Source organism: Dermacentor albipictus, chromosome 1, assembly GCF_038994185.2.
Source record: "Dermacentor albipictus isolate Rhodes 1998 colony chromosome 1, USDA_Dalb.pri_finalv2, whole genome shotgun sequence".
NCBI lineage: Eukaryota > Metazoa > Arthropoda > Arachnida > Ixodida > Ixodidae > Dermacentor > Dermacentor albipictus.
Window position 1 is genome coordinate 353185573 of NC_091821.1, and position 24918 is coordinate 353210490.

Consider the following 24918-nt stretch of genomic DNA (forward strand, 5'->3'; position numbering starts at 1 on the left):
GTTATTCTTATTAATCATGAATTGGAAATGCTCAAGGCAAGGAATTATATACAACAGACTTCAGGGACTCCATGATGTTTCCTGACTTGCCAAATTTCCATATGTTGCTGTCCTGTTGTTAGAAGGACACGGAAGAGGAAAAATAGGTCAGCCACATTGATAAGATATCGTTTCTGCCATGCATGCATTGGCTGAAAAATATTGATTATTAGAGTAGAAAATAAAGGCCACCCTTTCCAACTGCAGCACTAATGATGTTAGTGTGTCATCGTCTATTTCACACTGTTCACACATTTTACAGGTTGTTCTCATGCTCAAAATGTTGCCATAAGTTACCACATTTGTGCTTTACATATCTTCTGATGCAGTGTGGTCCTTCTTTATCTGTACTTAGCAGACACTGAGCACGTGCTGTCAACATTTGTTATGTTATGTGAAGCTCATGTAGCAATTTCTAGGCAATGTCGCCATGTGGCTTACATTTCTTTCTTTTTTTATCAAGCCTTTGCTCACAGTAAGACTGGGCTATTCACAATTCCAAAAATCTATTCTGCCAATCTAGATTCACTTAATGTTTTCCTTCAATGTACACCCTCCCCCCCCCCCCTTTTCTTCTTGATCTCAAAAGACCCATGTGACAGGTAGTATGTCATGTGACACCTGTTATGTTTTCCAGATATTTCCCAAGGATTCCCAGGCTTTCTTGCTGTGCTGAATCTTATCAAGAACATGGATATTGAACTCAAATTTTATTCTGCAAAGAAGGTAAATGCTACAGAGACAGCTCCTCAGAGTTTGTTTATTTATTGTCTGATAAGTAGTTATAGATATTAAAGAGTCTTTTAAGTGACATTGCACTTGCAACTTGCATGCAGGTTGTGTCAGCTATATCCCATTTCTTGGTGAAGAACTCTATTGTTATTGCATATATGCAGGACCCTTGCCTTTATGGCCCTTATTGCTACTTCTTTGTCCTTGGAAAGTAAATCTTTGTAACTAAAGATCTTGAAGTCTACACAGCAGCCAGGATTTTGTTGGTTGCACCAATCTTGTTCATTGATAAACTCAGCATTTGTACCATAATTTGCCTTGCAAGATCGCCCTTCATCACTGACAATGAATGCAGCCTGCCTGTTGCTTGCCGATTGCTGCATAGCTTGTTGTATGCAGCATTGCAGTGTTTGTTGCCAAGTTATTGCATGTTTGTGCATTCTGTCCACGAAAACTCATTGGCATGTGTATACAGTCGAATATCATTGATTCGAACACGCTTAATTCGAACTTCCGGTTCATTCGAACTAACACTGTGGTCCCGTCAAAGCTATGTGTATTTCAGTGGGTGAAAGCACCTGGCAATTCGAACGTGCAAGCATTTCCAACGGTTAATTCAAACATACAGCGCACCGACAATTCTCTCAGCAGCGCGCCATATCACGCGGCAGCACCTCTGACCAGCATTCCTCTGAACCCCGTCATAGAGGAAGAGCTTAGGAAAGACCCCTCATTGCTGCATGAGAAAAAAAAAAAAGAAAACTCGTGGCAGAAATTTGTGCACAGGTGTGTGCAGGCGTGCATCACCGATTACTTCTGTTAGTGACGAGTGGCCTGTGCAGTCAACGACAGATTTTCCGGACCCGCAATTTTTCGAACATGCCCAATAATTCGGACGCCTTCGCGGCATCACCATGTACTCCATAGAGTCAATGCATAAGAACATCAGAAATTTCGGATGCAAAAAACCTTCGCCGTCCGATTTTCTGGACTTTTTGCCATGATTGCAGGTCTGAAACGGCATTAATCGGCGCCACCGCCACCGCCATTTTGATTATTGCGCCGGCTCGAGCCGGCGCACTCGCGTCCAGATTTGCTGGCAGCAGTAGCCACACCACGGTAATGCTAGGCCTGGCTACTTCTACGTTCCCTACCAAGATTCTTGCTGTTCGGTGCAATTGAAACAATTGGCCGCTGTTAGCAATGGCGCTGACTCCGCCTTTGTAATCCTCACCAAAGGTTTCGGAGTGCGGAAAGCATAGTGCGTTGTATAATGCCGGTTTTCGAAAGTCAGTTTCGCCCCAATACAGTGGTGTTACGATGTGAAGCATGCCAAAAGTTTGAAGGGGCAAATGTCACTGGCCATGGTATGCTTCCTTTAATCATACACGCGTGCAACCGCCGTTTTCTATCACAGTACGAACACCGATACGCCTAATAACTGACTGTAATTTGTAAATACATGTGAATAAATCTTCTGGAGCTTCCTATTCATCTGTTAGCTCAGTGCGCATGCGCCACTGCAGGTAAGTCCTCCATTAAATTAGCCCCCCTTAATTCGAACTTCTTTTAATTCGAACAAATTTTCGGGCCCTTTTGAGTTCGAATTATCGAGAGTCTACTGCATAATCATGCCACAACTTGGTTACCTGCCTTTCTCTTTTGCTCGATGGAATGGGAAGTCTTGAAATGATCACAGTGTGGACAATGTCATGTTGTGTTCCTTGTCCTTGCAGCTTCTTGGAGTGCTCACTGACAGTGCTGCGCTGCTACCACAGCTTGCAGCACAGACAGGGTGGCAAGAGTGTGTCCTTAGCCTCCTCATCAAGGAGCCCATCTCAGAATCTAGTTGTGCAAATCGTGCTACTGTGCCTGCACTTGACCTGATTGACCTCAACTCCCTGGAAGCTGATGCCAATGCAGACTCTGAAAAGCCAGGTGAGGCAACCTGTTCATTTCTTTATATTGCGATAGCAATTATATGGGCACTTCAGGCGCATTTCTGCCTTCGTCGTTGTTGCCGTCACCATGATGTTTCATATAAAGTCCAAGCACGATAACATCGCTGCCGTTCGCTGTATGCTGTATGTGTGAGTGAAACTTGCGAGGTTCACCCAATGGTCGCAGCTCAATCTCGCGTGCACGAGGGAGGAAAGCGGGGAGGAAGCGCACTGTCTTCCGTTGAGTGTGAGGCACCGAGGGAGAGGGTGTTTAGTATTACTATGGCTGCTGCTACGTACGGTGTGGCAGTGCGGGCACCCTATCTTGAAAGCTATCTGCTACTTGGACAAAGTGCACAGCCGTGCAGGCCTCATCTTCAAAGTGATCTGCGATGTGGATTAAGTGCATCGAGTGCTGGTAGCTTTGTATGCATTGTTCTTTTGACAGTCATTTTGCTTCGAAGCGAAAGGCAGCATGATGGTCGATTGGCTTGCTGCTGCTGCACTTCCTCACTCCAGCATCTTGATAGCTAGTTGCCTTTCCACAGTCATCGAGTGAGATGTGTTCATGTTTAGGTAAACATGGACACATCCTTGATGAGGAGGCTAAGGACACACTCTTGCCACCCTGTCTCTGTGCATGACACCATGCCTGCTAATTTAATAAGTGAATGTTTATGAGTTTATGTGGCTTATTAAACTAATATCCTTACTTTGTCTGACTGTCGACTAATTTGCTATCGCAATCAATGCTTCACCTTTCGGGTGAAACTGAGACTTCTTTTTCTGTTGGGCACTTCACACTTAGCTACAGCACTGGTGCTAAAACACAAAGTGCATTCAGGAGTACTGAAGGAGGGCACTATGACATTTATCTTAAGGCCGCAATCGCTGTTTATGGAACCGGTGACTGCATCTTAATCAGAGTGTGAGGTTTGTGGGTTCATTTATTGAGGCTTTGAAACTAGGCTCAAAGACTTTCCCAGTACTGTTGCTCTCATTCCAAGAGTTGCTCTGGTCTGAGCTTATTCACTGAACTCATCCCTTCCCTGAGAGCTGCTTTCTTTTGACAGTGCATGTTGGCATACAGTAGAGGTGAATGACTGTGATTTCTATTTAAAGGGCCATGCATATTCATGTGTTTCATTGTTTTTAAAATTAATTTTGATGCATATGGTTATGAAAAATGACTGCCCATTCTGCAATCAATAGCAGGTGCCCGTATTTATAATATGCTGCTAACTACATTACCAGTAAGTGCACCTAATTTCCTATTCTGTCCTAAATTATTCATGCTGCTGTGTGGCAAGCTGTTGGCATAGCATTGGAGGTTCAAGGGAAAGAGTGAGCACAGGCATTTGTACATGTTCAGCAGGCAGTTGCAATCTTCTGTTTACACCATGACAGACATTGTCATCATCTTCGTAACATTACTAGGTATCTTCCTTCTCCTCACTCTTCTTAGTAGTCCTCTTACTAGCATTCTGTTCTTCCTTCTCTTATTATGACCGTCATCGTCATTGAAAGGTGCGCAGGTTGCTACGTGTTTTTTTTGTGCAATTATAGCATGAGCTTTCGTTAGTTATCAGCCCAAGAAAGTGTCTTGCACAATATTATGAACATAACTTTAAGTCTAAGGCACGCTCATTCTTTTACTTGCAATTTCTCACCACTAGAATATGTGATAAACTCGACCACTAAGCAACTAAGCGAGGTAGCAAAGCCAACCTCTCAATGTCTTTGTGAGAACATGGACATTCATTCTTGCCAGGGGATGTGAGTCTTTGAGGAAGCGAGAGTTACAGTTAAAGGAATAAACGGCTGCACGAACAGTCCAGCTGCAGTGCACCGCAGGTCAGGGCTTGTGCTGCGTACCATTCTTTTCGTCGTTTTGTTTCTGTGCTTTAACCACCATCATAAATCATGGAGGAATCTGTGTCACTAACCTCGCGATCCTGAGGCCCTTGGCAACAAATATTCCTTTTACTCCACAGGGTCACCCGTGTTGAAGCGGGGCACACTTCACCGCCTCTCCCAGAAGGCCCTGGTTGCTCAGCAGTCACTAGAGGAAATCCTGCCCGGATCACCCAAAGCATCCCAAATCTTCACTCACCTCAAGGAGCACATCTTTGATTTTGAGATCACTCAGTTCCTCGGAAGGTGGGTCTTCTCGTGGTTGTTGATTTAGCTTTGCACATCTTGTGTCTGCATGTCCTGCCCTCTTATCTCAACATTTTATACGCCACAAAAGGTGCTTACAATATTTAAAAAAAAATTATTTTCCTAGCCCTCTTGAGTAAAAAATACCTCTTTATCTTTTGGTGCACCATTCTGGCTACTTTCTCGAGAAGTTGTTCTGGGGTATGTTGCAAGGAGCTTAAAGCCACTGCAAAAAGGGCACCAGTAGTGACAAAGCTTACAGCGCATTTTTGTGATGTTTTCAGACTGGCAAAAGTAAAATAATCGTTGAACAAGTAATTGAACATTTGCAGTGTATGCTTTTATAATTTCCATGAGTCTTCTGTAATGTTTAATATCTTGTAATTGCATGTTGTATAGCAGTTACACTTCAAGAATTCTTTTTTCATCTTCACCATGCAAGAGACCTTTGGAAAACAAGTGATTTATCTAAATATTCATGCAGTATATAAACATTTGTACAGTACTTGATCATTCATGGCATATTCAGCAAGTTATATTTACTTTTGTTGAAAGCAACCAAGAGGCATAATGTTCTGCACATTCATTTTTGTGGTGTCCATAAAGAACTAGTGGCCTCCTTTGTAGTCCAAATATCTACATATGTCCACAGGGTGACAGAGGTGACTACAGAAAAGCTTGATGGCTTGACTTACTTTTAGCTGTGATGAAGATATCAGAGTAGAAAGTTTTAAATGTTCCTTGGCCCTAGGGCACGTCTCCTATCTGTGACACTAGCTGTAGACCCTAGCTCCAGATTTAAGAATGTAAAGATGTATTACTGTGGTCTACTGTGATCCATGTGTGGCATAACTGTAGGCCTCATTTATGCCTTTATTCTATGTGCATGTTTCACATATGTATGTTGTATTACGGTAGGAAGAGCTTTGGGCAGTTTTTTCTTTCTATATTTTGTTAGCGGAAGGCCATTCGCCTTTTGAGCTATGGATGTGTGTGCACTCAGAATATTTTATTTGTTCTGTTTACAGTATAAATCCCAGATATTCCTGGAGCTAAGATGAATCTAAATGGCGCTTTGCACATAGTATTGTACATATTATTCACATGCAGTAAAAGCACAAACTTACTTGAACTCTGGTAATCTTAGTACGAATCTATTAAGTCTAAAAATTTGTGGTGCTGTGCGTACAAGTTCTCTTTTACTGATCTCTCTTGCCGTTACCGGTGCAGTGCTCGGTCCCGTACCAACAGCCAGTGCTCAAGCCAGGAGGACCTGGCGTCCGACGCGACCCAGCGGAGCAGCCCTATTTCCGTCACTCCTTCTTCCTTGCGTAGGGCTCCCGACCAAAGCCCACGCATCTCACCAGCGCATAAGATGTGAGCAGTTTGACCTGTTTTAATGGGTGCCATATTACTGTGCTGTTTGCAACTCACTTGGACTTTCAGCTCTTATTATCACTACCATTACTTCTGTGCATACTATGTTCAGTGCGGCAGCATGTGCACATCTGTAGTCCCCGCCTGCTATTAATGTCCACAAGGGCAAAAATTCAGATAAGAATTCAGCTTTGTCTTACATAACTCACACTTAACCCTTTGAGGGTCGAATTATTTTGAAGGAAACTTTCCCGGGTGGTCAAATTATTTTATTGCGGATATTGAATGTACAAGATGTATAAAGTCGGGAATAAATAGTAAAAAAAATTAGGGAACAGTATTTTGGTGTCGGCATCACTCAGAACTGCAATATGTTCAATAGTATTTTAGAGTGTGGTACTCCTTGAAACACGAGTCTCCGCGCAGCCGCTGAGAGCGAGAATACCTCGTGAGCGGCGGTTATAAACAAGCTAAGAGCAGCACCAATCAAGATAGAAATAAACTTCCACAGCATTTGCAAGAGTGCCGACAAAGAGAAAAATGACGTTTCGCGCGCCTCCGTTGTGATCACGCGGTGAAACCGAAACCGCAAAAGGGGTGTGGCCGCAGTCCGCACGACGCGCTGAAGCTTGAAGTCAGTTCTGTTTATCTCCCCAAGAAGGTAGCACACATTTCAAACGCTTCTTGTAAGACCTAAGAGGTGGCAGCACCTCCCAGTAAGCGTGCATCGTCATTATGGTGCGAAATTTCAAACGGAGGGTCGAAACCGTACCCGTACGGCGAAGACCTTGCGGGACAGAAAACCGCCGCCGTACATGTACGGCAAAAACCATCGAAGGGTTAAGTGCATTGTCGGCAGTGGCAAATCATGGCTAGAAACATTGCCCATGGGAAGTGAATCTTACTGTAGAGCACTTTCACTGTGTGATTTGTTGCGGTAAACAAATGTATAGTGTGCATGGACTTTGTTTTCCTCAAGCCAAGTACAAGTTTGTAAAAGCTCACCTTCGTGTAAGGTCCACACACCCCCTTTGTGAGTGATTCTGCAAGCCGCTACTAGATGGTGCTTGTCCTGCTGATGATGGCATAGTCATCATCACCGTATCATGCTTTTGGCACCAAACTGCAACTTTGGTCGCAGAGTTCAATGAAGGGGAGCTAATATGTAGTCCTAGCCAGTGGGTGTAGCGGGCAGCAAGCCATCGTAAGAAGTTCGCCAAAAGATATTTGTCCCTGTAGACCACATCAGCGATCAGGCATGAAATTACACTCACTGGCTGCACTTATAGCCATGTTCGTGAAGCAGAGTTTGGATACACGAGAGATTAGCCAGCAACTATCGCAAACATCTGCCAAGTTTGTGTGTGCGCTTACTGGATGGAATGGCTTAAGCACACATGTGGGCATAAAGCCGATAAAGCTCCAAAATGATTTTCCAAAATGATAGCCTGAACTGACAGTGTAGCGACATCAAGGCTGTGTGATTGGTATTTCACTTCATGACGACCTGCAACACATGTCGGACTGTGCAACAAGTGAACGCAAAATGCACCCGCGCCCTCTGCCATCCCAATATTTTAAGTAAATTTTATGTTCATTGAGCAGAACATTGGAGGAAAGCCTGAAAACAAATTTTACGCTGTGTTGGCACTCTAAAAAACACCAAATTGATTTTACCCTCGCAATCGGTCTTTTCGAACTGCCCGATTATTCAAACATTTTTGCAGTCTTGTCTGTGTCCAAAAAATCGGACAGCTACTGTAAATGGTCTCATAGTCAGCGGCCAGTGGTAATGTTTTTTTGCATAGCAGTCTGAGTGCAGTTCGATGCTTCTGTGAGTAGCCATAAGGCTGCCTCACGGAAGGCACGTGCCCAGTAAAATATTTTTAAGGAAAAGTGCGGGCCTTACACAAGTAAATATAGTAGTAAGCATGCTTGACGACAAGAAGTCATCTTAAAAATTCAGGTTATGCATATTCTTTGGGCTATCAACTGGAAAACACCGTATTAACTTTCCATTAATTTCGTAGCTTTCTTACTAGGCAATTTGTGCACCCACTGTATACAACAAATGTTTGAGAAATGATGGGGCTGTGGACGTAGACTGAAACAAGCTACTTGATAGTTAGTGATAGATGGCATGTACAGGGTCTGTCCTGAAAGTAATGTCAGTGAATTTATTGTGACGCGACTGTACATCGGAGCATGGTCCAACCGGTTGAAACTGGTAGTGGGGAACCCAGCTAAGCAGCGCTTCGTCGCTCAGTGTGCTCTGAGCGTAGGAGAATGTAGGATGGGCCTGTTCGTGAGAGTTGTTTTTTATTCTTGTGCAAGTGAAAATGGAGCGCTCGTTAGAACAAAGATTTGCGATAAAGTGTTTCATAAAACTTGGCAAGACCGTCCCGGAAACTGTTGCTATGCTCAAGACTGCTTACAAAGAACATGCCCTGTCAGATCGGCAAGTGTTTTTGTGGCACAAGGCCTTTTTGGAAGGCCAGGAAGAGGTCAACGACGAGGACTGCGCCGGACGGCCATCCATGACCACCACGGCTGACAATGTGACACGAGTGAGGGAACTGTTGAACTCAAACCGACGATTAAGTGTTCGTTTAATGGCCGACATGTTAAACATCCTGAAAACCCAAGTTCATTAAATTGTTACAAACGATATCAGCATGCGGAAGACGTGTGCATAAATGGTTCCAAAAGTGCTCACTGACGACCAAAAGTCTCGCTGCGTTAAAACGTGCCAAGAAAACCTTGACATGTGCAAACGTGACAGAAAATTTTTGGACAACGTCATTACAGGCGACGAGACTTGGGTATTTGAATATGACCCGGAGTCCAAAAGGCAATCATCGGAGGGGCACGCGCACTTATCCCCTCACCAGAAGAAAGCCAGGATGAGCAAATCAAAGATCAAGATTGTGCTCTATATTTTTTTTTTGACATCCACGGACTGGTTCATCACGAGTTTATAGACCCTGGAACTACTGTGAACTCCAAATTTTATGTGGAAGTTCTCAAAAGACAAACGCAGGGTTCAATGCATCCGGCCGGACATCGCAGACAACTGGAAGTTGCACCACGATAATGTGCCGGCCCACAGTGCCTTCATCGTCACCGACTATCTGGTTAAAGCAGAGGTGCCAACGATTCCCCAGCCCCTGTACAGCCCGGACTTAGCTCTCCCCAACTTTTTTCTGTTGCCATGCCTTAAAGCACCCTTGAAAGGCGAGCATTTTGGGACAGTGGACGGGATCAAAGCAGCTTGCCCCGCAGCATTAAAGGCCATTCTGGAGGAGGACTACTGCAACACATTCGAGAGCTGGAAGTCTCGCTGGAGCTGATGTATCGACACAAAAGGAGAGTATTTTGAAGATTTGTAAACACTTGTAATGATAAATTCAATAAATGATTTTTAATGGCCTTACTGACATTACTTTCAAGACAGACCTTGTATATACGGTTTGACGTCGCCATTCCAGTGGAGTGTTGGGACAGAGCCGCAAATAGCACACATTATCTTGTCACCTGTGCTCGGCGACATTCTGGAGGTTTTTTGTTGCATACTGTGATTGTGCGTTCTTGTCGTGCTGGTGTAATAGCTTTTTCAGTCACGATAACTTCCAAGTGCTGCAGCCTTTAGTATGTTCTGGTTCAAACATGGCATCAGTAAATGTGACCAGTAGCACTGCTTCTTGCATTTCTGCCTCACTATTCCACAGAAGCAGTTGTACTAAAGCACATACGTACCAGTTAAAGCTCCCTAATGTGGCACTTATAATCTAGAATGCACGGATGCATCAGGATGTTACAATGGCTCGGTTTCTGTAGGAGCAGGAGAAAAGCAGATTACCAATTGAAAAGCCACAAAAGGAAGTAGTGCATTGGTGTGCCATCCTTTGATGAAGTTATGCCTGTCCATGCTAGAGAAATTTGGTTTCACACTTAGATGAAAATGTGAGAAGTGAGAATCACATTCTGATGGTGCATACCACAAACAAAACCCTATTCTCAATCTTGATGCTTAGCATTCTTTGCCCAATTAGGAGTTTCAGTGTAATACATAAGGCACTAAATTTACCGAAATAGAACGTCTGTACTTGTACTAAGATGAAAAAGTGGAAATTGTTTATGGGACATTCCCTCCACACCAAACTGTCTGCCATTTATTATATATATATGGACAACTTGATGCTGTTGAGACCCACTTGATTCAAGCCTTCAGTATGCAAGTTTTCTGTTACTGCTGTCAAAAAGGTGTTTCACAGTCACTCCTTATTGCTTCGTTTCCGCATACATTCATGCATTTATGTGAAGCCTGTGCTCATTTTATTATTGTCATTGTGTCATGCTGTAGGTTGGGAACATCACCGGTGCGAAGTCCTGTAGAAAACGGCCTGAGTGGCGGCACTGAGGAACAGCTGATTGACTGTGTCGTGGAGGCAGCGTTTCTCCTTGCTTGGCGTGGCATCGAGGGTTCTTCTAAGCAGTCTTGGATGGTGTGTTGTCGTTTACTGTCTACTTGTGCTAGGATTTTATAGGATGGGACTTACTGCATTGTTACTGTCATATATAACTGCCTCTACTAAGAACAAAAGACAAACTAAAAACAGTTCTTATGGCAAAGCTAAACGGGAGCTAAAACAGAAAAGCAGTAAATTTACTTATTACTATGTTTGAGATCCCTTAGAAAATGAACCTCTTTTTTTAAATGACTGTGCCCCTTAAGGTATTCTTTTTTTTTAGACATAGTTGAAGATATATACATATATTGAGTCTTTCCAGGACACAACAAAATTGTTAAACGGTCAAGTCTCAGTTAAATTTTTCATCATCATCATTATTATCACATAATCAGCATATTTAAGTTCACTACAGGGCGTTCTTCCAGGGATCTCCTGTTACCTCTGTCCTGTGTCATCCGAACCCATCCTATGCCTATCGTGCATTTTAAGACAAATTGGTGTATGACTAAGGCTTAAGCTTCTTCTTAATGATTGTGATAAATGCTAGATGATCCATGTGACAGATAAGAAAATAAAAGAGCTCACATTGTATGAGGGAGCAGCCATAGATAACTGAAGTTTCTACAGAGTTCGGAAGGAGTGCTAGTACTGATGTTTCACCTCTATGCACTGCATATGTACTATCACACTCTGTATGAGCTGCAATGCCGACTGCTTTGCCATGCACTTTTGCGTCATAGCTAATACTGAGCACGATAGTACTATACACTGCCCGCTGCACCAATCGAGCAAACACACATTAGGCCAGTGCATTCATGTCCGTAGGCCTCCATTTCCTGCTGTGATGATGGGTGAGAGCGTCTAGGTCTGTTTCTTATGGAAGAAACAACAGCAGAAATTATCACAGTGTTTTGGAAGGCTTTTAAAGGAACTGTGAGTCGTGCTATTCTTATTTACTTAATGGCGATAGCCATTTATGAGATCATAAACACAATCTTTGCCAAGAATGTCTGTGTCAGCTTATCATCGGAAATGCCTGAACAGAAATAATTATTGTCTCCTAGCGAATTCATTGCCTTTCATTTGCAAACCGGATGCTTTAACCACTGTAGCCACAGCAGTCCCATTGAAATTGCAGAATAATAGGAGCATACAGTGCAGTTAAGAAATTAGACATGCCAATTTATGCATGCTTTGTAGAGAACTAGAGCTTGGTTTTGCAAGCTTTGTAAAGCTATACACTACAGTGAAAGAGCATATGCTACATAGCACACCACTTTGCGCATGCTTTATGGAGAAATAGACATATTGCAAGTGCTGGAGTGCTATGCATGACAATGAAAAGGCAGAGGTGTTCAGACATGCTACTCTGTAGATGCTTTGGTGAGGAGACCCTGGCATTGCAAGCACTGGAATGCTAATGCACAACAGTGTGAAGATATGTATTTCTTTCTTTGTGCAGCCGGATTTTCTTGTGTGTTGAATAATAAACTTGAAAAACTTGTTCAAGGAAATGCCAGTGAATGAGCAGTCTCAACACATCATCATACAGCATCAGCAAAGTTGTAAATGACATAAACACATTGTGAAGTTGTGAACCATATTATACAGGGGTAACATGGGTTCCTTTTGGCTATTGCCATTACATCCATTTACTCTCTAAAAGAGGTGTCTTTTCTTTAACTTTCTTTTTCTAACTTTGACCTTAAGGGAAATCATTTTGAATGGAAGATGTGATGAATCAAATATACTGCATTGTAGCAAGGGTGCTTTGAGATTGGCCAAATTTTAGAGGCTTTTTGAAAAATATGTTAATTAAAAAATTATCATTATTATTGAGTTCTTCATACATATGCTGATTTTGTGGGGAAATCTTTAAAAGATTGCTTGTGTTGATGTGGACTCTTATTTTGAGAAAGGAGAAATGATCTGGAAGATTCAATAAGGTGGACTAACTGGGCATACGGTGCTCATATAATTTAATACCTCTTTTTTCTCGGTAATTCAAGCCTCAATTTAACAAGTTGTGTCTTACGTCTGCCTTTATTGCTATACCAGGAACGAGGGCAAGTGCTGGTATGTGTCAACAAACTTGCCCTGACGAATGAACTTGTTGCCTCACACCTGGAGATCAAGCGGAAGCTTTTTGAAAGGCTGCTTCAAGCCTGTTGCACCAGCCTGCAGGAATCAGGTAGCTATGGTAAACCTTTTTCCAATTTCTTTGCTCTGCATTATGGAAACATGCAAGCAAAACATCATGAGTGGCTGGGAAGCAAGGGTGGAATAAGATACCTTGTGTGTTCATGAAGAAATTGCATTTAACACGCATAGTGTGTGCATTTGTATAGTATGTTACACTGATAAGGGTGCTGGGTATGCTTTTATGTTTTGGATATGTTTCGACTGTCTAAACCTTTCCATTATTTCTTAACCTCATATGAGAGGGATACCTACCCATTATTAAGAAAATGCACTGTAGTGAAAATGTGAATTAGGCATGGCAGTGTCACTGTTGCATGTACAACACATTCTTGAGGACCTGCTGGTTGTGGGCAATGTACTGCCTGTCTCAATATAGTAAAGACAGTTCCTCTTGCTGCTGAAGTGAGCTGTAGTGGAGAAGGGCCGGATCTCACATATTGCAGGCTAGTGCACAGCTAATAGGCAGTGGCTGTCCACTTCTGGTGACAAGAACAGTTGCCCTTATACTTTTGAAGCTTGCTGGTCATACATTGTAGATTTGCCATTTCAGTTGTAGTAAATGATTTATGCTTTGAAAGGCACCTCGCCAGGCCCCGTAGCAAATAATGGTTATACACTGGAAATTGTTATGTGTTTTCTGGGAAGCCTTCTGCCTTAAAAATTTTTCATATCGGCTCATTAATAGCCGAGGTAGAAATATTTCAATGTCGTAAACCTATGATTTCAGTAGGCGAGCTTCACTGCCAAGCAAGACGCTCTCTCCACTTGCCCCGTGTAGCCTCCGCTAGCGAAATTCCATCCCTGCATTCTCCCATACGCGTGATGCATACGTCATGGGCCCTGCCTTCATTTTTTTTTCTCCTCCCTTTTTTGTGGCGCACTTCCACTGACTGCGTCACGTGTGAGCTGTTGTGATTGTCTCGTTTCACGCAGCTCACGATTTTGCTCGCTGTGCACAAGGACACCTGACTAGCGGTATAAGTCAGTGCTACATGAATACTGAGGCAGACACAGGTGGATCACAGAGCATGATCCCGCGCTGGAACATAGTAAATGACATAGTTTCGGTGTCTGCACACGTGACTGCATGACGTGGGAAGAAGCAGACAAAGCCGAAGTACATCTCTCTCTCTTGCTGCGGTGCTAAGTAAAACAGAAACATGCAGACATTCGGTTTGTGTGTTTTATTATTTCTCTTAAGCATTAATTCGTCTATTCCAGCAACATATTACACAAGTAACGATGTTGCCTTGAATAATTAGCGAAATCATGTGTCACAACGAGCCACGTCACAGTGCAAACACGTGTACGTAAGCGCACTAGCACGAGTACATCACCCTCCTACTTGGAGCACGGTGGCCGCGAGGAGAAGGGAAAATGGTGTTCGGTTTGAAATTTCAGGTCTTTCCCCAGTCCATAGCGATGTAATACTTTACAGACACAATCGTTATCGTGCAGTGTATGCTCTGCGCTTGTCAGCTCAAAATGGCCAGACCTGGTGAGGGGCCCTTTAAACTCATCAACCATTGTGCAAACCGCAAAATGAAGACCAAGGGGGAAAAGGCAAACCTTGAAAGTATATACTAGTGACTTTAGGTGTGAATGTAAGGTGCACATATCACAGGGAGATTTTTGTATGTCACAACTTCATGTCTGCAAAGAGCACTCATGAGCATTCAAGTGAAAGGAAAGTGAACAAAACTTTTCATTGTAAAGAAAAGGAAGACGCTAGCTAAAAAAGACATGATCCTATCTAAGGAGATGCAGGGCATTTGTTGTTCTTTGGTTAGGCCTAGTCAATTTAAGCTGCGTAAACTTTACATATTTTTTTGTCATGGCTTTGCAAACAGAGATAGTAACAATGAATGGGCTGTTGTTTTGAAGACATATTCATCACTTGAAGCACTGCAGCAGGAATAAGGGCTGAGTAATACTGAAGGAAATTTTGATGTTGGCAATAAAAATGCAATAAATGAACATTGATCTTGTCAGCTACAGTCTTTGCATCTTGTGTACTGCTAGTATGTCATGGAAGTCTGGCCCTGCATTAAATAAAGTGAAAGCTGGCATGATTGAATTAACCCTTTGAGGGTCGAATTATTTTGAAAAAAACTTTCCCAGGTGGTCAAATTAGTTTATTGCGGATTTCGAATCTACAAAATGTATAAAGTCGGGAATAAATAGTAAAAAATAATTAGGAACGGTATTTGGGTGTCGGCATCACTCAGAACTGGAAAATGTTCAATAGTATTTCCGATCGTGGTACTCCTTGAAACACGGGTCTACGCACAGCGCCTTATCGCAATCTGCACACCTAAAATGCGTGTCTGTTCTCTTGGAGTGAGGAGTTGTGTTGGCGCACTCGACACCTCTGTGTGCGGCTGCCTTGGGCAGAGGTCTGAGGCACCTTCTCGCGTAAGCGCGTTGCCGCAGAGAGCAAGAATACCTCGTGAGCGGTGGTGACAAGCAAGCTAAGAGCAGTGCCAATCAAGATAGAAATCAACTTTCGCCTCCCCTGCGAGAGCCTGCCGACAAAGAAAAAAATTGATGTTTCGCGCGCCTCCGTTGCGATCATGCGGCAGAACCGAAACCGCGAAAGCGCGTTGCCACTGAGAACGAGAATACCTCGCGACGGCACTGATAAATAAGCTAAGAGCAGCGACAACCAGGATAGAAATCAACTTCCACCACCCTGCAAGAGAGTGCCGACAAAGAAAAAATTGATGTTTCGCGCGCCTCTGTTGCGATCACGTGGCGAAACTGAAACCGCCAAAGGGGCGTTGCCGCAGTCTGAGCGACGCGCTGAAGCTAGCAATCAGTTCTGTTTATCTCCCCAAGAAGGTAGCGCCGATTTCAAACGCATCTTGTAAGTGCTAAGAGGTGGCAGCACCTCCCGGTTAGCACGCATCGTCATTATGGCGCAAAATTTCAAACGGAGGGTCGGAACCGTACCGGTACGGCAAAGACCTTGCGGGACAGAAAACCACCGCCGTACATGTACGGCAAAAACCGTCAAAGGGTTAAGTTCTGGGAATTGTGTGCCGAAACCACGACTTAATTATGAGGCACAACGTAGAAGAAACTCTGTATTAATTTTGACCACTTGGGATTGTTTAATGTGCACTGAATACATGGTCATTTTTGCATTCCACCCCCACTGGAATGTGGCCGCGGCGGCCCGGCTCGAACCCACGACCTCTTGCTCCACAGCACAGTTCCGTAGCTACTGATCTACCTTGGCGAGTCATGATTGAGTTTTCTCTGCTTGAGTAGACAAGCTTATACATCGGCAGCTTTTAAAGTAAGCTTTGTATTTTTTATTGCTGGTCTCATTTTGGGCCATTCATCATCTAAAGTAAGGAACAATTTCCATATAATTTTATCGCAATAGCAATTATATGGACACTCCAAGCACATTTTTGCAGTCGGCATTTGTGTGATGTTCGGCATAAAGTCCAAGTGTAATAACACCGTGGCCGCATGCCGTAGGTGCGAGGGAAATCGTGTGAGGGTGCCGAGGATGGCGACTTGATCTTGCATGCATAAAGGAGGAAGGCAGGGAGGAAGCGTGCCATCTTCCACCACGCACAAGGCATTAGAGTGTGAGAAGGGGTGGTGGTTCTACTCTAGTGGTGGCCACGTATGGTGCAGCTGAGCGCACTCGTGCAGGCCTTACCTTGAAAGCGATCTGCAATGAGTACAGAGTCTGACGCATGGCTGCGCGAGCCCTATCTTGAAAGCAATCTGCAATGAGTACAGAGTCTAGGTGTGCCCATGGCAGATAGCTTCGTGTGCGCTGTGTACTCGCTGCTTAGTTTGCATTGCAGTGAGAGGCAGCACAAAGATCAATTCACTTGCTGCTGCTGCCACTCTTCCTAATACCAGCGTTCTGACAGAAAATTCACGCACTCATCGAGTGATGCGTGTTTATGTTTATATGCGGACATGTGACACCATACTTGTTTTTTATGTATTTACAGAGTACCTACATCTCCATAAAGGCATTACGTAGGGGAGAACAAAACATAACCGGTAAAAACAAAAAAAAAACACCTTTTTGCATAAATGTACTCAAACACAAAGCACTGCAATAGCGTTTAGAGAAAGACTTACAAGTAAGGTAATTTAGTTAGTAAGCGAATGTTTACAAGTTCATACTGCCAATAAACCTGCTATACTTACTTCATATAGCTGCATACAAGTTTGCTATCACAATCGACGCTTCACCTTTCAGGAGAAACTGTTGGTACTTTTTTGTTTCATTATCAAAACTTAAGTACATTTTCATTGTCACGTTTTGAGCTCCTTCACTGTTGATGAGGCAGCCTTTCAGTGTGATGTGAATGCAGCACTGACATTTCCTCTTTGTTTCCTCTTTCTTCAGGACAGGCCAATGCCACCTATGCTGAGAATGCATCCGAGCTTATGAAGCTGGTTTTTGACTTTGTCTGCCATGAAAATGTCGAGGACGAGAGCCGATTGAGTGAGAAGGTGAGCAACTCTATTTAGTTTCTGTAGTGGATGTGCAAGCATTTCTTCTATATTTGTGCTGATGTATATATAATGCTTAGTTTTGTTACATAATGTGTGTTTTCGGGAAATGTGCGACTGATAGTAAACATGATAGTAAATATAAGTCTAAGCTTCAGGTTCTTGACTAGTTTGCAGCTGCTTTGCTTCCTGCATAGTGCAGCGGGAAGGAAAGTTTAAAAGAAATGTGTGATAAGATGATATTACCTTTTTTATTTCCACTAAAAATGTGCCGATTTTCAGTGATTTTATGTTTTAACGTTTTATTTCAAGACCTAGTGGTCGCAGTGTATATCGTGATACAGGAAATTATAGCTTGGTAACTGGCGTTTTAAATGGATAGAGAGCAGTAATAATTGCTCAGACAGTTTTCAGGAATATTTGTATGAAACTTCAAAGAAGCACCTCAAGGAACATGAACAAAATACTTAGATATTTTTAGTGTAAATACTGAGTAAAAAAAAATCTAAGTATACAAAATATGTACCTGGCTCCAAATCCCAACTTTTGTAAGTCATACCATGCAAAAAAATTATGCGGATTCATTGGCATCAATAGTAGCCATGGCGGTGCCCATGCTATGCAGTAAAGCAGTAGCTTTGCAAATGTGAGAATGAGTAAGTTCCTATTTGGCAGTGTGGGGTTCTTACCCGTGCTTTTGGGACAAAGGAATGACAGATGTGGGATTCTCACCCATTCTCTTGGGACAAAGGAATGACAACACAGTAGTGCAAACAATAACAAGGGCATTTATTGCAACTTTCATAGACTAATGCCTGCTAGCCGAGTTGCTATCCACAAAACATGCCGATGGTCGCGCGACAAATTGCGGAAGTCCGGCTAACCGCGACCGGATAACAAGCGAATATTTTTGCCCCGTGCTGGGCACCAATGCCTGGTCATTCGCGCGTACAGTCACGCGAAAGGTGGCGCGTTCAAACGATCGTGTTCATCCGTTGCCGGGTAAGCATCACGAGACAGTCTCGCAGAACCGTGGATTGGCGCATGCGCAGAACGTCCACGATGCTTGCTGGCCCCGAGCCAAAGAGGAAGAGCCTTCTCCTTTTTGCGCCCAAGTAACCCCGCCGTTAGGTGGCGTTAGCAGAGCAACACTCGCGTCATCTCTCGTACTACCCTGCAAGCATACCGACTGTCGCAGTAAAGCCATGCGGCAAAGCCGGATTACAGGAGACGGGGGCTGTGCGAGAAAACAACATATCAGGGGATGTGTGTGAGTCGCACCTCCCCACAGCAGGAAGCATTTGTGTTTAAAACGAAAGCATTACTGGCCGCGAACTTGCGATTTCGCCATGGCGGTGCTCTGAGGAGGCACATGACGTCACAATGCGCGCCTCGCCGCGGACATTTCTCTCTCTCTCTCGCTCCCTAGTCACTACTGCACATGCGCCACTAGTAGCATGGAGCCACAGGTGTTCCGCCGCTGTGCAGCGCCATGCCTTTCTGCCACTGCCGTTTGGTATGACGTCACACCGCGCTCTTCGTCGTTGCGCTCGCCTTCTCTCGTTTTGCCAGCTGCATCACATGCCTGATAACACGTCGGAGGAATGAAAAGGAGAGCTTGCGTGCACCGCAACCGCAGTTGAGGTGGCAGTATGGACGACGACAATTCTGACAAGCAGGAGGAGGCCTGGAATCGACATCGGAACGAGATGAAGAGGAAACGAATCGCACAGGAAACAGACTAACAGTGCGCTGAACGACTGGCTAAACCCCGCAACATAGCTAGACAACCAGACTAACCTGGACTTGGAATCGACATTAACCAAGGCTAACCATGCTGTCCTTAGCTTTCGCTACGTATATCCTGGCATAGCCGAGCTAAGCCACTGCCAATTTTTACTCATTACAACAGGCACCTGTTTCATTTTTTTGCTACACTCTTTAAGATCACGAAGCAATGGTTGTCAGGTCAGGGAGAATGCAGAAACCTCCTTATACTTGGTTATTGCATTCAGTCAGCTTTTCTGTACAAGCAGGCTGGTCTATAGTGCACATTCAACTGGTGCTAGAGCCTCTACATGCTTTGTTTAGTTCCTGTACAGTACTGGGCGGTAACGTATAGTGTTGCATAGTATTTTACAGTATTGAGTAAAGGTTCCTGCACAGCTAGTTTTAAAAAACTAAGAAGTAAGACTGCCAGTCAAAATTCTGCCGAAGGTTGTTCTGCATTCGACTGTGTGCTTTTATGTGAGTATAAAAGCTTCACATGACGGGAAGGTGTACATACGCTATGGAAGCACTGATGGATAAAAGCAACCCGCGGTGGGTGAATATAAAGTTGCACTTGGTATTATTCAAGCAAGATTATCAAAATAATGCGCACTCATGAGCATATGCCGCTAGTTGAGACGTTGTTAAAACAGCCTAAAGTCAGATTGGAAAATTAGACAACCTGACAAAAGCTTCTTTGTCTTCAGTAGTGCTGTGATTTAAAAATTATGTTGCTGAAGTGACAAAAGTGCAAATCTTGCATTGTTTGATTGAGTACTTAAGGGCTAGGAGCACTGCAGGCTAACTTTTACAATACCTCCAGCCGAAGCTTTATTTTTTCCAGACTCTTCAAGATGGGAAAAATTATAAAGTCTGACCAATAGTTATAGTTCAGTCGTCATTTCATACTGTGAATGACGATGCTAGTAGAATTACACTGGAAATGTTTAACTATGTGTAAATCAGTTCTCCAGAATTCTGCAAGGTGGAGGAAACTTCATGAAAGGAAGAAGTGACGTCCACTTGTATGGTGCACAAAGCTACAAAGGAAATCCACCTGAGTTTTGTGTGACAGTTATCCTTGTGCTTCGAGTTGTCAATCAATTCGCCTTCGTGCTGTGATCTCCTAGCCCCCTGGTTAGCTCAGATGGTAGAGTGAGTGCCCCGGAAGGACATTGGTCCCGGGTTCGAATCCCAGACGGAGACGAATTTTTCAACTACGAAGCTTTGTTTCGGAGAAACCTGTGTGGGTTTCCTTTGTAGCTTCATGCTACACACTGGTGGACGTCAATTTTTCCTTTCATTAACTATGTGTAGAAAAACTGTCTATAAAATTAATTCATTTATATAGGCCTGCTAAGGAAAGAATTAAGCTGCATGTGTTCTTCGTGTCATGCAGGGTGCCTTGTGGTTTAACATCAATAGCTTCACAGGTAGCACATTAGTAGCCTTTGAAATATTAGCAAAATGCCATATTCTTGTGTTCAAGTCCCCCTTGTACTAACAGGAAACTAAGCACCACATATCATGAGTCTCTTGTGGTTTGTGTTGTTTCCTGTGAGCACTAGCATGACAGTGCTTTTTGTTCCTTGTGATGATCTCATCATGATCTGCTGAATTCTTTGAATTGTATTGCGTTAATTATTGATTAGACAGAGAATTTCCCTTGTCCTCTTATATAGAGTTGCTTGAAGATACACATAGAAAAGCAAATGCACTTGACAGCAATCTATTTCTTAAGTATTTTTTTATCCATGTATAGATACATTTTTTTTAAATCGTACATTTAGGCCTAGATGGATAAAATAAAACTAATTAAAAAGATGGATTTTCTCTTTTTGTTTGCATCATAGAGACGCCATCTATCTTGCTCCCAACATGAACGTTTGTGCCATTTACTTTGAAGCATCTAGTGTTGCCTTGCATCGACAGTCACTTTGTGTGTCTCCCTTAAATTACCAACCTTTTCAGCTCCTGGAGCATGTCCTGATGGTGATGGACCTGCTGATGGTGTTTGGCGAGTCACCAGGAGATGAAGGTTGGGAGGACATGTCCAAGCTGGCCTTGGGCATCCTGCTGGTGTGTGCTGCGAGCCACAAGCTTGAGCTGTGTGCCATGGCGACGGCTCGGCTGCACACACTTGTGCAGACGCGCCCATTCGCATCACTGGAGGAGTCCTGCTACCTGCTTACCGGAGTGAACACTGTCCTCGCCAAAGCAGTCAAAGGTGAGCTGGCTGTGGAGCTCTAAGCCTTTTTTCAGTCCTCAAGTAGCTTACTGAAGTGTACCTATTGCAACCCTCAATTGTTTGGTGTACATGTATGCCTTTGCATATTATATATACAGTCAACTCCCATTGATTTGACCCTGACAGGGCCGTTGAAATTGATTGAGTTATCTGGCGAGCCGAATTATGCCAGATGAAGAAAAAACGTCAAAACGCACACTTGATTCTTTTGGTAGAACTTGCCTGGTTCTAGCATTCCCTCGAATCAAACGTGTGCCCATTTTCTAGGGTCTAATATGTGTTGCACAATGATGGTCGATTTCTTAAAGCCAGCTTCGCCGCAATTCAGCCGTGTTACGTGTTAAAGCATACAAATGCCTCGAATAGAGCTTTGCTTTTGCAGCCAATTGCACCATGCTGACAATTTTCATCAAAGTTTTCTTGGAAAAAGTGGCTGGGCTTGAACCTACAGTTATACGAGTGAAAGCTCTGTTAAGCATGGTTAGACATGGTTTTGCTTATTTTAATTTTTTATTGCACAGTGCTTCAGTACTTCTTCCCGGCGAGGTATATTGGCAGGGTGCTTAGACTCAGCCTGGTGTGTGCTTTATACATGGTGAGACTGTGGATCAAGTGCCAGCGAATCAGCTTATAAACCCTTGCCTAGTCGCATGGTACATAGCGGCGAGGCTCGAGTAAGCGTAGCTATGATGTCTCTCTGCAGCAGATTACGTGACGTGACGTCACACCTTCACACTTGTGTGCCGGCGGCTGATGGTCAAATGTGCACCGAGATTGACCTTGGGAGGTGCACCTCGAGGAGTAGAGCTTTCGCTCTAAAACAAAAGGCGCATTAGAATCGGGTAAATACCGTAACCGGACATTATGGACTACCGTTATTGCTTGAAATTCAATCTTCCTAGGGCAGGAAGAAAATGGGCATTTATGAGAGATTATGTGTGTTCACTGTCCCCTTAGCTCTGCCGGGACATAATGCTACGAAAGGGGTCGCAACTGGGTTACCACAATGGTCAGGTGAGTCCGTGCTGACTGGTAAAGCTCGAATTATGCAGTGAACACCAATTTTAGGATTGAAATGACAAAAGTCTGGGCTCAGAGAAATGCATGGGTGCCAGCTGGTATGCTCCATCGCATTCGAATTAACTGAAAAGTTGAATTAATGAAAGTCTACTGTATATACATCTCTGTGTATGCCCATGCACATTTCTTTACATAAACTCTATTAGGGAGCAAGCATATCCTTCCATGTTGTTATGAAGGCCGCAGGAAGCTGGAAGGGGCCTTCTCTACAATCCTGCGTGCATCTTGTATGTTTTGCCTTGTTGCAGAAATGCTTTAGAATGGGCTTGCAAAGAGATGTACTTGTATACACCACAATTTGTACATTTCACCATGATGTTTAGCAGTTGCCCAAAGTTTACAAGCTGTAACAAGATGGAGAACATACTGATCTGAATCAAAGTCAGCACGTTGAGCGGAATGTGTAGTACTGAATACAAGGCAACAAAACATTAATTTCAGTAACACTGATACGAATGAACTAAGACTTTCATCAGTTTTTCAGTTTTTCAGTTACTAAACAATTCTACAAAAAGAAAGGCGGTTAACGGAGGGGCCCGATTTTTATTAGTCATATCATAAGAAGCCAACAAACACTGACACCAAGGACAACATAGGGGAAATTAATTGTGCTTAATAAATGAAATAAAGAAACGATAAATTAATGGAAAATAAAGTGGATGAAAAAACAACTTGCCGCAGGTGGGAACCGAACCCACAACCTCCGCATTTCGCGTAAAGTACCTGCGGCAAATTGTTTTTCATCCGCTTCAATTTCCATTAATTTATCGTTTCTTTATTTCATTTATTAGGCACAAGTAATTTCCCCTATGTTGTCTTTGGTGTCAGTGTTTGTTGGCTTCTTGTGATATGACTAATAAAAATAGGGCCCCTCGGTTAACCCGTTTCTTCTCGTTGATTACATAACGAGGGTGTCGAATCCGGCAACATTGATGCCTTCAGGTAGCATATGTGGGTTTATTGACCAGTTGCCTTCACCCAAAAAAGATCACATTCTCGTGACACCTGCGGCAAAAAGGATGTTCCACGTCCGCCGCCAAGGTCTGTGAGTGGTGGTGCTGGCTAACACTCCCAGGGTTCTACTAGGACACATAAATACCCAAGAAAGTGGATGGGAAAACGGTGCCGCGGTAGCTCAATTGGTAGAGCATCGCACGCAAAATGTGGAGGTTGTGGGTTCGGTTCCCACCTGCGGCAAGTTGTTTCTTCATCCACTTTAATTTCCATTAATTTATCGTTTCTTTATTTCATTTATTAAGCACAAGTAATTTCCCCTATGTTGTCCTTGGTGTCAGTGTTTGTTGGCTTATGATATAAACAATTCTACAGGCAGATTTCCATCTCACAGGTTTGTGTGCATCTTTATGGTATGTGCATTTTCAAACTGGTGTCCATTTAATCAGTGTTGACTTAAGATTTTTTTCTGTAGTACCATTATCATAAATCACATTGCAAATCGGGGTCCTGTTTTTTTTTGTAGCAGAACTATTAATTTATGAGGCTGAACGCAGATGCATGCTGTTGTCTGTTTTCCTTTCAGACGGAGATCAGGAGCAATACTCGTTTGTGATTCCCGTGGTGCGTGCTTTGTTGGAGAGAGTTGGCCTGAGATTACGGGCCTGGCAGCATTTGCCATCGCAGCCTAACATGGATGCTGGCCCAGCCTTTTTTGATCAGTTCCAGAAATATGCCCTCACACCAGAATGGACTTCATTTGTCTCTAATGTGGTTAGTAATTCTTGAATAGCGGTTTAAGCTGAATGCTGAAGATTGATGTTGGCTTACTTGCTAAAAGCACAGGGCTTTGTGTCTGAAGAAAGAAGCAAGCATTACTACTACAGTCGAACCCACTTATAACGATACTGGTTTTAACAATATATCAGTTATAACAATGGCATCGTCAACTTTTTTATGTCTTCTGTGGAGAGATAAACCGCTTACTACAATGGCCTCACACTGCATTATCGGTTATAATGATGAAGTCTTGCTGCTAGGTGTCCATGCTGAAAGGTAATGGAATGAGAAACCCTCTAAAAAAAAATGAAAAAGTAAAATACGAGCTGCTGCACGATCGCCAGCCTTGCTCACATTTCATCCATCGCCCTTCCACGCCTTCGAATACAAATGGGCTGTGTCCATAGCTCGGTGCTGCGCCACCCTCCAAAACACGAATAGACTGCCCCACTTGCGTTGCCAATGCTGCCGGCATAAAATGCTGGCGCTGCTCCCAGATTGCTTGCTAGGCCTCTATGGCTGGGCCCTCATTCTGCACAATTATGCTAACACATTAAGTCGCTTGTGCTTATCTTTGTTCGTTGCTTCGAAGTCGTTCCTGTCCATGTAGTTTCTCAGCCTCGTTTGTCTCACCGCCGAATCAGAACGTGGCTGATCCACCCGCTGATCATCG

The 24918-nt window shown here is 43.5% G+C and overlaps 1 protein-coding gene and 1 non-coding gene across 4 annotated transcripts in view; both read left to right on the forward strand.

Annotated features, from left to right (window-relative positions):
• The window catches only part of LOC135918570 (neurobeachin-like protein 1), a 135541-nt gene that overhangs the window by 60495 nt on the left and 50128 nt on the right, over positions 1-24918 (forward strand). For 2 of the 3 annotated variants that reach the window (XM_065452182.2, XM_065452184.2), the window contains 9 exons: positions 677-765; positions 2508-2709; positions 4706-4871; positions 6102-6248; positions 10612-10753; positions 12779-12920; positions 17307-17413; positions 21155-21410; positions 24052-24239. In XM_065452182.2, coding sequence (XP_065308254.2) covers positions 677-765; positions 2508-2709; positions 4706-4871; positions 6102-6248; positions 10612-10753; positions 12779-12920; positions 17307-17413; positions 21155-21410; positions 24052-24239 — 1439 coding nt within the window. The remainder of the gene's footprint in view (positions 1-676; positions 766-2507; positions 2710-4705; positions 4872-6101; positions 6249-10611; positions 10754-12778; positions 12921-17306; positions 17414-21154; positions 21411-24051; positions 24240-24918) is intronic. The other variant, XM_065452183.2, reaches the window with a different exon arrangement.
• TRNAL-CAA (transfer RNA leucine (anticodon CAA)) lies at positions 23636-23708 on the forward strand. The gene has a single exon. It is a non-coding gene; the product is annotated as a tRNA-Leu (tRNA).